At 50.5% G+C, this 14,511-nt stretch overlaps 1 protein-coding gene across 3 annotated transcripts; it reads left to right on the top strand.

The window, feature by feature from the left end:
• Nucleotides 1-527: 527 nt before the first annotated feature.
• Nucleotides 528-14,501, top strand: MPPE1 (metallophosphoesterase 1). Of its 3 annotated transcripts, XM_061399954.1 has the most exons (12): nt 583-864; nt 1,188-1,250; nt 3,378-3,494; nt 7,585-7,967; nt 8,390-8,498; nt 10,465-10,568; nt 11,114-11,188; nt 11,855-11,963; nt 12,076-12,141; nt 12,232-12,354; nt 12,843-12,983; nt 13,899-14,501. In XM_061399954.1, exons 4-12 carry the CDS (start codon nt 7,678-7,680, stop codon nt 14,079-14,081), a joined length of 1,200 nt encoding a protein of 399 aa, XP_061255938.1. In that variant the 5' UTR covers nt 583-864; nt 1,188-1,250; nt 3,378-3,494; nt 7,585-7,677; the 3' UTR covers nt 14,082-14,501. The 3 variants fall into 3 exon arrangements, with proteins under 3 accessions (XP_061255939.1, XP_061255940.1, XP_061255938.1); XM_061399955.1 differs by lacking the exon at nt 3,378-3,494 and having other exon boundaries at nt 528-864; XM_061399956.1 differs by lacking the exons at nt 3,378-3,494; nt 12,076-12,141 and having other exon boundaries at nt 582-864.
• Nucleotides 14,502-14,511: the final 10 nt, after the last annotated feature.

Raw genomic sequence — 14,511 nt, 5'->3', positions numbered from 1 at the left:
ATACCACTTACTGCTTACATATACCAGGCATCTTGCTAACTGCTTTCTCTGTGATTTCTCATATTACATCTCAGTACATTCATTGAGTTCACATTTGAAAATCGGCCCAGACTTGGTTGTTTGGAAGACTCTGAATCACTGCTCTGAGCTGCTGTTTGCTTGACATAGTGATGCTTGCTCTTGATTTACAGGGTCATTTTGCGGATTATTTGAAGTCATAATGTGTGAGCATTTTGACAAAGGAGAACATGGCCAGCTTTACTGTTATAAAAAATTTAAGAAGGAAAACCCCAGATAAACAGCGACTGTGATGTCGTTTCACTTGTCCCGCATCTGTTTCTTGAAAGCGCTGAGCCACACAGACCACGCAGAAAGCTGCCGAGTGCCAGAGTCGAGAGGAAGCCTGGGAGCTGCGGAGGTTTCGCAGCCAGTCCTGCGCCGGGTGCAGCCTCATGCGCCGGAAGCCCAGGTCCTCCCGCGCGCCCCGCCCCCGTGCCTCTACACCCCGCCCCATGTCCCATACTCCCTGTCTCTGAGCTCCCCGCCCCTACGCCCCGCCCCTGCGCCCCGCCTTCCCGCTCCCCAGCGGCGCTCGGGCCCCGCCCCGCGCGCCAGCAGCCAGACGCCTGCAGCTTGCGGGTCCGGATCCGAGCGAGAGTGTCGCCGTGGGCAGGTCTCGGCACTTGGAGGCCAAGTGAAGGAGGCGCACCGAGCGCGCGGTGGAGCCCGCGATCCGAGGTCGGCGCGGGGCTGGGCCTCCGGGACCCCGGGTCTGCCCATCGGCCCGGGGAGCAGGTTGCGCGCCGCGCTTTTGTGCTTCCGTTCGTTGCTGTTCCGGCTCTGCGAGCTGCGGCCCCCACGCAGGTTAGTCAGTGCATGAAATATTCTGCTCCCGGTGATGGACGGCAGCTACTACTCCTTGAGTGTTGGGCCACACAGAACGGTGTTGTATATGCGCTTTTTATGCAAATATTTAACTTAAGTAACTGTTCTTGACCAATCACGTAATGTGGGTCATCAGCTGTTAGATTATCAGCGCATTTTACTTCCCTCCTGGCTCAGGCTCCTGGGGGGGGGGGGGGCGGTGGCAGCCGCTGTGCCCTCCAGAAAGTGATGCATTTTCCGCTTTAGTAATACTTGACGAAAGATTATTCAGCCATAAAACACACGTTTGTATTTTATTTCAGGTAAAGGCGCTCTGATTTGGGGAAGCACAAGTCGACCTTTAAACGAGTTTCATTCTTTAAAAGGTGAGAAAATGAAAAAGAAAAAAATGAGAAAAATGACTCAGTGATATTCCCTAAATCCAACTTCTGGAGACTTTTCCTTTTTTTAAATATAAAAGTAGTGAATTTAAATCAGAAAGAAAGCCTTTGTTATAGGATATTGTTAACTTATAGGCTCCTCTGTGTGCATGTGTTTGTCTTCTTTTAAAAAAAATTGTGCAACACCTCCATCAGTTCAGTTCAGTTGCTCAGTGGTGTCTGACTCTTTGCGGCCCCATGGACTGCAGCGTGCCAGGCCTCTCTGTCCATCACCAACTCCCGGAGCTTACTCAAACTCATGTCCATTGAGTCAATGATGCCATCTAACCGGCCATCTCATCCTCTATGCTCCCCTTCTCCTCCCACCTTCAATTTTTCCCAGCATCAGGGTCTTTTCAAAGGAGTCGGTTCTTCGCATCAGGTAGCCAAAGTATTGGAGTTTCAGCTTCAACGTCAGTCCTTCCAGTGAATATTCAGGACTGATTTCCTTTAGGATGGACTGGTTGGATCTCCTTGCAGTCCAGGGGACTCTCAAGAGTCTTCCCCAACACCACAGTTCAAAGGCATCAATTCTTTGGTGCTCAGCTTTCTTTATAGTCCAACTCTTACATCCATACATGACTACTGGAAAAACCATAGCTTTGACTAGATGGACCTTTGTTGGCAAAGTAATGTCTCTGCTTTTTAATATACTGTCTAGGTTGGTCATAACTTTTCTTCTAAGGAGCAAGCGTCTTTTAATTTCATGGCTGGAGTCACCATCTGTAGTGATTTGGAGCCCCAAAAATAAAGTGTCTTACTGTTTCCACCATTTGCCCATCTATTTGCCATGAAATGATAGGACCAGATGCCATGATCTTAGTTTTCTGAATGTTTTAAGCCAACTTTTTCACTCTCTTTCACTTTCATCAAGAGGCTCTTTAGCTCTTCGCTTTCTGCCATAAGGGTGGTGTCATCTGCATATCTGAGGTTATTGATATTTCTCCTTGCAATCTTGATTCCAGCTTGTACTTCGTTTAGTCCAGCATTTTTCATGATGTACTCTGCATATAAATAAGGGTGACAATATACAGCTTTGAAATACTCACTTCTAGATTTGGAACCAGTCCATTGTTCCATGTCCAGTTCTAACTGTTGCTTCTTGGCCTGCATACAGATTTCTCAAGAGGCAGATCAGGTGGTCTGGTATCTCCTAAGTTTTACCATTTTTAAGTGTTCAGTTCAGTGGCTTTTAGTACATTCACATTGTTCTGCAACCATTACTCCATCCATTTCCAGAGCTTTTTCCTCTTCCCAGATAGAAACTCCACATCCATTAAGTAATAACTCTGCGTCCTCCCCATCCCGTGCCCTGGCATCCACTGTCCCACTTCTGTATCTATGGGACTGACTGCTGTAGGGCCCTCATGTACCTGGCCCTCATGAAGTGTTTGTTGTTTGTGACTGGCTTATTTCTCTCAGCGTACTATCCTCAGGGCTCATCCACGTTATGGTCTGGGTCAGAATTTCTTTCCTTTTTTAAGGGCTGAATGATACTCCATTAATAATTACAAGTTTATGCAACATTTTGTTTATCCATGATTCATCTGTCACTGGACCCTTGGGTAGCTTCCACATTTTGGCTCTTGTGAACTGTGCTACTGTGAACATGGGGTAAACATATCTGAGTCTCTGCTTTCAGGACATTGCGTGTCTTAAGAGTTATTACTTAATGGATGTGGAGTTTCCATCTGGAAATGGATGGAGGTGATGTTTGCAGAACGATGTGAATATACTGAAAGCCACTGTGTACCCAGAAGTGTGTTTGCTGAATCATATGGTAGTTCTACTTGTAATTTTTTTGGGGAGCCACCATACTGTTTTCCCAGTAGTGGGAGCCTGTATGGCAGCCTGTATGGCTCTCCTGCTGGGTTAAATTTGATGAGCTTAGTAAAACTGACAAATTGAACATGGAGACAGAAAAGAATAACATTTTATTAATTTTGCCTTTTGAGCCCAAACCTGCTAACTCAAAGGAAACCTAATATTGACAGAATGATTTATCATTTATCACGAGAAGGCAACACACAGAATATAGCCTTTATCCTAACCTCCCTCTTCCTCCTTTTACAGACGTGATACAGATGGATAAGCACGTCTTTTCCACATGTTTGTCAAGTAGACAGGAGGGGTCAGTGGCATCTGGGCCCAGGCAGCTCTGAGGAGGGACCAGACATCCCCACCACCCAGGTTAGTCTAGAAAAGGACATATTTTCTCTGCATTCGTCTCTGAGCGCCTGGACGTGAAGGGGATGGTAGTACTTCGTGGTTAAGTAACACAGTAGTGGCTGTGTTACAGAAGGGGGACCCTTCACAGGCCTGAGGATGGGCTCTTATCTAACACTCAGAAGTGAATTGTCTGAGGAGACAGTAAGAGTCAGGCTTATGCCCTGAGGCTGTGATGAAGGCTGATGAAGCAGATACTGATGAAGCAGATACTGATGAAGCAGATACTGATGAAGCAGAAGGCTTTACTGGGAAGGGTCACCTGGCGGGAGGACAGTGGAGTCAGGGAACCCAGGAGACCTGCTCCGCCGTGTGCTCCCAGTCTCAGGGTTTATGGTGATGGTTTGGTTTTCTGGGTCGTCAGTGGACAGTCATCTTGTTTGGCCCATGTTAAGTCCAATTCCCGACGTTGAGGGCATCTCACACAAGGCTCATCTCAGCTCAAGGGCTTCTGGGAGGTTGGAATGTATTATGGGCTGGCATCTCCTCCCTCCTTTTGGCCCCTCCCAAATTCTTCCTTATCCTTATCGGTACCTTCTGTTGTGAGATAATTCATACAGGTGGTCACTGTTCTGCCTGGCCAGGTGGGCAGCTTCAGTTATTGGTTCCTGAACCTCTGTGAGGATCTTACGTCATTGGTTTTGTTATGTACGAGGTTTACTTTCAGTGAGTCAAGGATCTGGGGCTTCAGGTGTGAAACGTGAGAAGCGCTATGCAGTGAATGGTGGAAAAGTGGGGTCAGCCCTGCGGCCACAGCTCCTAGGCCCTCCGGTCACTGGCCTTTCCCTGGACCCGCTGGTTCCTCTTACCAAGCTGGAGGGACTCCCTTAGGGTGTGAGCCTGACTCTTATCTCATTCTGATAAGCCTGCCTCATGGGAATGAAATAAAATTCATATTTGATGGCAAGATGAGGAAAACCTCAAAATAAAAATTTTCTCTGCCCATTTGGGCCTCCTCCCCGCTTTAGTGCACACTCTGCACCTGCACTCACCAGCCCTCCTGAGAGAGGGGGCTTCCTTCGCCTCCTTTAGGGGGCCTGGTGACCCACCACCCACCAGTTGTACGTGCAGGTCTGCATTGTTCAAACTGTCAATGAGACATTTGATGCATGACCCCTTGCTCAGAAGCAAAAGACTGACTCCCAGGCTGGCTCCAATAAAATTCTCCATTTCTTTCTTGGACGAACTGTTGGTTAATTTTCCCATCAACAATAGAAAGACTTTAAAAAAAAAAAAAAAAAAACACTTTTGTGAACATTCTGTCAGTGTCCGAAGCAGCAGTGGGGGGTGGGTGCTGTGACCCTGTGAGGCCCAGGGGGTCAGAGACTCACTGAGGACCCCAAGCGGAGCTGCAGTCAGTTCTCACAGGTCAGTGCAGCTCTCTCTGTGTGGTGGAGGGTGAAGCACGAAGAGGACTTGAAGACCGCTCGGTCTTGCTCTTTCCAGCACTGCTGGCCGCAGGGCAGTGACTGGGCATCCATGGCCACAGGTTCCTTCCAGCTGGGCCAGGAGGTGGTGAGGCTGACTGTAAGCTCCGTGAGAGCAGGGAGCTGTCAGAAGCAGCTGTGGTGGGAGTGACGTCCGGGCCCCTAGTGTGGGGTTTGGAGTTGAGCCCAGCCCCGTTCTACTACCCCATCAGCCCTGGAAACACTGCCTTCACTTCAGAAGGTGAAGAGGGTGAGCTGTGGCCGATGTTGAAGACGGTGAGGGGAACTCGACTCTGATGGAAAATACAGTGAGTTTTGGAAGGAGGAAGAGCCGTTTCCAGGATTTGAGGAAAAGGAATTCTGTTGGAAGGATTCTGTGTCAGAAGTTGTCAAATATGGTTTCACTCTTATGGGGAGTTCTGTGTATTTTTCAGTGATCACACTGTAGCAGGGTCACGTGGCCTTAGGGTGTTCTTGAGAAGACATGTCTCAGTACCAGCAGGCTGGCCTACTGCCCCTCCTTCCTCCTTTTCTCCCTCCTTTCCTCTAGGTCCTCTGGCTAAAGGGCTCTTTATGGAGGAGAGAACAGGGAGCCTGGGGAAGGGCAGGGCCCTGGGCTCTTATCTAAGCTGACAGCGGTGGGTGGTGCCCAGTGGTAAACCCTGTGTCCTCCTGCTCCTGTCCCCCCACTCCTGTGTCCCCCCACTCCTGTCCCCCCTACTTCTGTGTCCCACCCCGCTCTTGTGTCCACTGCCCAGCTGAGCAGCTGGGGTGTCGCCTCTCTGTACTCCAAGGTCTCTGTCCCCACCACGCCTGCCGGGAGCAGGATTCCATGACAGAGCAGTGGGCGTGGAGGAGCCACTCGACTTGTCTTTCAGGCTTCCTCACTGGGAAGCTAGGAAGCACCAGAGCAGAGGCCACAGGGATAGGCTCCCTCCCTCCTAGTTCTTGCGGGACATCAGGTCGTCGCAAGTTTCAGCTGCTGCTGGGCCTTAGCTTTCAGGATTGTAGGATATTCTAGGCCTTTTGAGAGAAGATGGGCAGTGAGAGCAGATGCCTTTCATTTATTTTTTCTTTGCCCTGTTTTTTTTTTTTTAATTTATTTATTTTTTAATTGAGGGATAATTGCTTTACAGAATTTTGTTGTTTTCTGTCAAACCTCAGCATGAATCAGCCATAGATGTACATATATCCCCTCCCTTTTGAACCTTCCTTCCATCTCTCTCCCCATCCCACCCCTCTAGGTTGATACAGAGCCTCTGTTTGAGTTTCCTGAGACGTACAGCAAATTCCTGTTGGCTGCCCTGTTTGTTTTTAGGTGAAGTTGTACACTTTTCTGTGTCTTGGTGGTTGTGTGTTATGAGCACTGCTGTGGAGCAATCTGGGCTTTTACTGGTGCAGGGGGACTGTTCTGCAAGCTGGACTTAGCGGAGATTGTTTTAGGCCCTAAAACAATGTGTCCTGGTCCCTTTGGTGTCAACCAGATGCAGGTTCCTAGATCATCCTGGAAAATCGCCTCCTTCAGAAAGGGTTTTCTGCATTTATTGGCTCAGTTAGGACCCATGGTCAGTGTCTCCACAGCCCACCCCTCCCCTACCCCCCAGGCTTCTGGGGCGTCTCCCGTGTCTGAGCTCTCTGTGGCCCCCAGGTCACCACATGCAGGATCCTTGTCTTGACCATCAGTGTAGGACCCTTCCATGGAGGACTGGCTCTCGGAGGCCCCCTTGTGTTGGCCTTCACTTCAGATGTGTCAAAAGTGGATACAAAGCTCATCTACAATGAAGGCGAATCTTAATGTTTGAAAGGCTCCTGAAGAGAAACCACTGCACATGAATGTTTCATGAAGGAGGGTCACCCAGAGTGTAAGGCTGATGTGCAGGTGAAAAATCATGTTTGTGGACATGTGTGTAATCCTAACACAGAATTCATGGCTGTGGCTCTGTCCAACCCCGACTCTGAGCCAGCGAGGGGGCACCTCGCCTGTGAACATCCACTTCTTTTGTGGAAAACCTGTGTAGAGAAGTGGTGAATTCACACCAAAGGCAACACCCTAGAGGGGGCTACATATAGCCTGTTGATTTTTGTGGAGGTGGGTGGTGGGGAATCCTGGAATTGGCACTTACTTGTTAATTGTTGACTTTTCCTGTTTTTTTTCTCTGACCTTAACAAACACCTTATCATCAAATGAGTTTTGTCGTGCAGTCCTGTCTGACTCTGCGACCTTGTGGACTGTAGCCTGCAAGGCTCCTCTGTCCATGGAATTCTCTAGGCAAGAATACTAGAGTGGGTTGTGATTCCCTTCTCCAGGGGATCTTCCCAATCCAGGGATGGAACCCAGGTCTCTTGCATTGCAGGTGGAGTCTTTACCGTCTGAGCCACCAGGGAAACCAAATGTCATTAAAATAGTGATGAAACTGTCATCTTGTTGGGAGAACCATTCTAATAGCTCCTCTGGCCCTTGCAGATGTAGAGACCTCGTATGGAGCCATGACAGGTTGTCCTTGTGAAAGTACAGGGCAGTGGGTCTGGGAAGGTTACAGGCTCTGGAAGTCATTGGTTCTTAGTGGTGGTGCCTGACGGTGGCTCCTCAAGGGAGACACATAACCTGGTCCTTCTCTTCCCTGCAGGTACACAGCGGAGACGCGGACACCACCACACCCGGCCAGAAGCCTGGCTTCCTCGTGGAAAGTCTCTGGCTGCCAGCACCCCTGGGCAGGGATATGGCCTCAAGCCAGCTAGGGGCCAGGGGGCAGTGCCTCCGTTTGCTGAAGACAAGGGGCTTCTTGCTGCTGAAGCTCTCGGCTGCCATCTTGGCCGTGCTTCTCTTCTGTGAATTTCTGATCTACTACCTCGTTATCTTTCGGTGCAGCTGGCCCGAGCTGAAAACCCCTGAAGGTGCCGGCACCCTTGGGGCCCCCAAGGTCCCTGAGCCCGTGCTCAGGGCCATGTTCTTGGCTGACACCCACCTGCTTGGGGCCGTAAGAGGCCACTGGCTGGACAAATTACGGAGGTAACTTGGGCCAAATTCAGTTTTCTGCGGGTCTGTAGGCCTCTTCCCACAGGTGGGGTCTCACGGTCCCCCATGTATTTCTGTCTCCACCACCTCAAGGGCTCGTGGGCACTGGGTCGCTTCCACCCTTTGACCTTTGTGGGTGACGCCACCAGAGGGTTGATGGGGGCACCTCTTGCCCCGGTGGCTCTGTCTCTGACCCCTTTTGTCACCCTGGCTGCACTTGTGCCTCCCTGAATAAGCCTTCACTCCTGGGGTGGGTGGAGCGTCCTAGGGCACCGGGACATCCCAGGGCGGGGGTTGGGGAGGCCAGACAGATGAAGGCAGGGCTATTGTATTTCCTCTCAGAGCTTTAAACCCCGAGAGGTGTGAGGTAGACAAGAACTGGAACACACCACCCCTCCTTTCCTCTTGGCCTCCAGGGAGTGGCAGATGGAGCGAGCCTTCCAGACAGCGGTATGGCTGCTGCAGCCGGAAGTTGTCTTCATCCTGGGGGACATCTTTGATGAGGGGAAGTGGAGCTCCCCCGAGGTGGGCATGCGCCCCAATGCCTGGGGCTGCACTGAAGTTCAGGGAGCCCAGGGCGTGCGGAGTCCTGGCGCTGGGCGCTGGGGCTCCAGTGTCCACAGTCGTAGGCTCCATGTCCCCGCCAGTTCTGGGTCCTGTTTATGTAAGAGAAGTCTGTGAAGGTTGGCAGATGCTTCCTACGACCCTCTCGGAAGGGAAGGTCCGCAGGAGGGAAGCATCTGGGTCGTCCCCAGAGTTCAGGATGCACGGTGAAGTGTGGTTTAACACTTATGAGGCTGGGCTGCCTATGAGGTCATGGTCTTCTTCTAAGGGAGGTGGGGGGTTGCTGGTGGGAGGTCTCTCTGCCCTCAGGGGTGAGACCAGGTGCTGTGAGCTTTCCAGGAACCAGAGGGCAAGGCTCTTCTCACCTTGGCTGGCAGAACGCTTGGCTTACTGCATTCTTGGGATTAATGGGGGAAAGAAAAGCACCATTCTTGCTGCTTAGTTAAAAATGTTCAGTCACTGATGGTTTGAAAAGTGAAAGTGAAAGTTGCTCAGTCATGTCTGACTCTTTGCAACCCCATGGACTATACAGTCATGAAATTCTCCAGGCCACAATACTGGAGTGGGTTGCCTTTCCCTTCTCCAGGGGATCTTCTCAACCCAGGGATTGAACCCAGGTCTCCCACATTGCAGGCAGATTCTTTACCAGCTGAGCCACAAAGGAAGCCCAAGAACACTGGAGTGGGTAGCCTATCCCTTCTCCAGTGGATCTTCCCAACCCAGGAATTGAACACGGTCTCCTTCATTGCAGGTGGATTCTTTACCAGCTGAGCTATCAGGGAAGCCTGATAGTTTTGGAAGATACTTGAAAAAAAATTTCCATTAATTAAAAAAAAAATCTTCCAGATGGTTTTGGAAGATATTTTTTTTTAATTAATTGAAATTTACTGGGACACTTCAAATGGTGTACAAAGAAAGTCCAGATGTGATGGGAACCCGTTTGTGGGGTTGCAGTGTTGATTGTTGTTCTTCCATCATTAAGTTTTGCCTGACTCTCTGCGACCCATGGACTGCAGCACATTATGTTTCCCTGTCCTTCACCATCTCCCACAGTTTGATCAAACTCATGTCCATTGAGTCGGTGATGCCATCCAACCATCTCATCCTCTGTTACCCCCTTCTCCTTCTGCCCCGAGTCATTGGTTTCATCTAGTCCAGAACTAATTGTGAAACCATGGAAACGCTGTGTGTAAAAAGCAACTGGTTGTAGAGTGAGCTTGGATATAAATGCTGCTTTAGAAAATTAAGGGGAACATGTTATATTTTTCTAATTTTATGTTATTCTAACTCTAAGTATTATTTGTTAAAGTCTTTGTAAAGCACTGAAGGAATCTGTCCAGTTTATTTCCATAGGTTGGGCCAAATTTAAGACTTTAGGACAAATTTGACTACTGTTCAGCTAGATATCATCCAGCCTAGCGTGTTTGTCCAGTTTTTTAGGCTTAATAAAAATAAGGACTGAAACATCATCTCAGGCTTAAATAGTAAAGTCAGAAAAGCCTGGAAAGACCTTTTGGTTTCTCTCTTTCCCACACATCTTGTCGGTCCCCACCCCCCTACCCAGCCCCAGGGAGCGTAACCCTGAGGGAGGCACTGGTCCTCATTCCAGGGGGGCCCACCCTGAGCTGGATGTTTCTGCAGCCATTTTTAGGACATGTCCTGATCTGAGGGGATCCTCAGCCTGGGGTCCGTGCGTGGCTGTCAGGCGACATTGAAGTAGCGGGTGTGTGAAGAGGATGGTTTGGGGAGATAAACTGTTTCATCAAACTTGGCACCAGGTTAAATACTTAGGTTAGCCTTGGGAAAAGAATGGTAGAAATACTGCACATGGGCTTTATGGACGTCTCATCCCGGCAAGGAGTGACCTTCCCACCCTACAACCTGACAGGGCGGTTCCCTGGGCTGAACTGTGTGCTTCTCTCTGCAGGCCTGGGCGGACGATGTGGGGCGCTTCTGGAAGGTGTTCCGACACCCGCCCCACGTGCAGCTGCGGGCCGTGGCTGGCAACCACGACATCGGCTTCCACTACCAGTGAGTGGTCAGCGGAGGCGCCTTCCCCCTGCCCAGCCCAGGGGGGCCTTGCCTGTGGGGTCAGGTTCTGGGGGCTCCTGCACATCACTCACCAGCCCTACCACCTAGCTGAATGTGCCTCAGAGTGGTTCTCACTTGAACTTAATGTTTTGTGACCAGTTTTCTTTGGGAATCAGAAAACAAGACGGTTTGGGCTTTAATAGCTGATGTTTACATGGCGCCGGCCTGTTGTGAGCACAGCGCTTCCATACATTCAATCTCTTTCTTTACCTGTTATTTTTATTGCTTTACCCACTCTACCAGTGAGGGAGCTGGAGCTCTGGGGATGAAGTTGATCACCCTGGGCCCCAGACTTCGGACTCTAGGCCCCAGGTTGGACAGTGGTGGCAGCACCCTGCTTACCCAGGGCAAGTGGGAGCTCAGAACCAACATGCTGGTTGGGCCTTCAGGTCCTGGATGTTATTTTTCCTGTGTTCTTGATAATTCTTAGGATGTTTTAAGAATGACTTGTTCTGAAAAACATTTCTTTTCACAATTGAATGTAGGATGGACACATACAGAATAAAACGATTTGAGAAAGTTTTCAACCCTGAAAGGCTGTTTTCTTGGAAAGGAATTAAGTGAGTATTATCTGTGAATTCTTAACGAAGACCCCTAGAATGTGACTTAAAGTGTAAACACGATGATTGTCTTCCAGATCATGGGGTTAATCGACTCCTGGCTTCTGAATTCTTTAGACGCCAGGCACCTCTTTGTGGCCAGTGGACATGTGTGCAGGACACGATGGCACATTGAACGGGTCTGTGACGATGTCCCTGAGGGAGGAGGTGCCAGGGCACCTCAGCTGGCCTGCTGTCATCTGGGATTGGGCTCCTTGGCCCAGTTAGCTTTGCAGGCCCCTCTCCCCGCCTACCCCCCACCCCCACCCCCACCCGGTCTGCTTAGGCTCTGCTCTGATGTCTTATTCCACGTCACCCCCACAGGAAGCCAGGGCTGTGGGTGGCTGTCATCTCCCCACTTTACATCCCAGGCCCAGGGACACAAGGTCAGGTGCTGAGTGTAGTGGTCACCTGGGGCCTCTTACTAGTTCAGGGTGGAAAAGCCTTTCCTGTCTTGGATTCGACTCCCAGAGATGCTGTCTTGTCCTCTTAGCATCATCTGCACCTGCATGCACAGTGCAACAGGACTGGAATCTCTTCTCTGTGGGGTGCAGCTTCCGGGTCCCAGAGCACAGGGGCCCACAGACAGCACCAGTGCCCATGGCTTGACCTCCTGTCTCTCCGCAGTTTCGTGATGGTCAACAGTGTTGCACTGGAAGGCGACGGCTGTGACATCTGCTCCAGGGCAGAGGCTGAGCTCCTGGAAATCTCTCACTGGCTGAACTGCTCTCGGGAGGTAGGACACCCCTCAACCCCTGCCCCACTCTAGGGGCACGGCCATCCCCGCTTCCCCCTCCCTCCCACCATCCAGTGTCCAGTGAGTGAAGAGCCTGGCCTCTGACCTGTAGGAGCATAGCCCCCGTGGGTGTGGAGACAGGCAGCGGCTGCCGGCCTCGGCCCCCATCCTGCTACAGGTGAGGGGAGGGACCCCACCCGGTGGCCTGCGAGTGTGTGGGGGAAGCGCTGGGTCTCACGGTCCCCTGACCCCTCTCTGGTCTCGATAGCACTTCCCGCTTTACCGGAGAAATGATGCCAACTGCTCCGGGGAGGACGCAGCACCCCCTGACGAGAAGTACACCCCCTTCAAGGAGCGCTATGACGTGCTGTCCTGGGAGGTCTCGCGGAAGGTGTGCGGGGATGTGGGGATGCAGGGATGCAGGGTGGGGCAGGTGGCGCTTACACAGGCGTTTCATCTTCTGCCCTAGGAAACCCACTCCTAAGATCTGAGTGATGATAGTCTCAGCTCTTGTTTGTTCTGTTTCCCACCAACATGTATCCAGGACAGTGAATGAAACTAAAGAGTAGAGTCTTAAAACTTAATTAGAATGTCCTTCCTAAATATATACACACCAATATTTATATACTGTATGGTGTATATAATATATAAAACAAAATATACATTTGTGAAATGGATTTATTAAAATATTTATAAAAAAGAAAATATAATAATTAAAACCATACAATCTGGGATGGAAAAATAGATTCTCCCTGAGAGCCTGGGCTTACTTTTGACGGAGTCTGAAAAGACTGAATGACTTGAGGGCGGAGGGAGCTGCTGGGGGTGTGTGTGTCCCCAGGCCCTGGCAACCTCTCACTGCCTCCACTCCCACCACAGCTGCTGTGGTGGCTGCGGCCGCGCCTGATCCTCAGCGGCCACACGCACAGCGCCTGCGAGGTCCAGCACAGGGCAGGCGTCCTGGAGGTCAGTGTGCCATCTTTCAGTTGGAGGAACAGAAACAACCCCAGTTTCATCACGGTATGTGAATGTTTATTTTCATCTCAAAGCTTCCACAGTATTTAAATCAGCACAGTGATCACCTACTGAATTGCAGCATGAATTGCCGCAATCTGTGAAAACATACAGAAGCTGTAACCACACCCCTCCCAGCACACCCAGCAGTGTGAACCCCTCTCTTGGGGACAGTTGTTTCTGGTGGGGTGGTGAGGGGACCATCTCACAGTGTCTCGTCCGGCAAGGACAGCAGTGCCCCGGGAGCTCTGCCTTCTATTTTCTAAGGAGACAGGGTCATCCTGTCTTATTTTCCACACACGCCTATTTGTGCTGACAGACAGATGCTGCAGGTCTTGCACGTTTGTCAGGGACGTTAGTGACAACCTAAAGCTTCAGCTCCTTTCTTTGAGCCCTGAGTCCATGTCCAGGTTATAGTGCTTTCATATCAGGAGTTTTTACTTAATAACAGGATGGGGAAAACCTTCTGCTTTCAAATTCACAGTAAATGAATGTTCCCCACTGTCATTCCACACAGCAAAAATGTCTACCAAAAAAAAAAAAAAAGGCCATTGAAATGCCCCCCACACATGCATTTCTAGGTGATAGGTTGCTTACTTCAGCATCAAGTGGCATGAAAAACAGCCGTGTCCTGTTTTTTCCTGGATGACCACTGATCTAAGTCTCCAGGCCTTTCTGAATCCTCTCCTGCATGGCCTCTGGGTTTAGAGGACCTCCCCACCCTGTATTAGGTGCTAGATTCAGTGCGGGATTAGCTCCCGGGCCATGTGCACTCAGCCCCCGAGACCCAGCATGTGGGATGGGGGCAGTGTGGCCTGCAGTGTCCTTGGTCTCAGTTTCATCGGGCCCAGCAGCTCACTCCCTTGGTCTTGTCTGCGGGTTGGTGCCATCCATGCAGTGATGGTCTTGCTTTCTCCCCAGGGCAGCATCACGCCCATGGACTACGCCCTTGCCAAGTGCTACCTGCCGCGTGAGGACATGGTTCTGACCACGTACTGTGTGGCAGCTGGGTGCCTCATGCTCATCACGTTAATCCCCACTGGGCTTGTGTCTGCACCTTTTCATTTTGGTCAGAGGGTGCTCAGAAAATTTAAGACCATGTGAGTAGCAGCAGACTTTTGCTCTTAGCAGTAGTGTCCCAAAGCCGAAGAAAATAAACTTTGGGGGGTGCTCATGGACATTGAGACTACAGTGGGCCATGAGCACCGCTCCTGGGTTCCGGATCACTTGTGTCAGGCCCTGCAGGATCAGTGCTGTTCCCAAGCTGCAAAAATGGGACCTGTCTCTATATCGGGTCTGTCTGCTTGTTTATCAAGTGTGTGTGTTATCAGAGACTCTGTACAGTGTGCAGAAGCTGCGTGTGATCACTGGCATGCACTGGACAGCCTCCCTTCCCCAGGACTCTTCCCCAGGACAGAGGGCCAGCTGTACACATATGTGGAGTCTGCGTCTGTCCTCCTATGAATGTTCTCAAGTTTCTGTTTTATAAAGTCGTGTGCTTAAAATAAAATACAGATGGTATAAAATACAGATG

The sequence above is a fragment of the Bos javanicus genome, chromosome 24 (genome assembly GCF_032452875.1).
Source record: "Bos javanicus breed banteng chromosome 24, ARS-OSU_banteng_1.0, whole genome shotgun sequence".
NCBI classification, from domain to species: Eukaryota; Metazoa; Chordata; class Mammalia; order Artiodactyla; family Bovidae; genus Bos; species Bos javanicus.
This window is presented reverse-complemented; position numbering and strand designations above follow the sequence as displayed.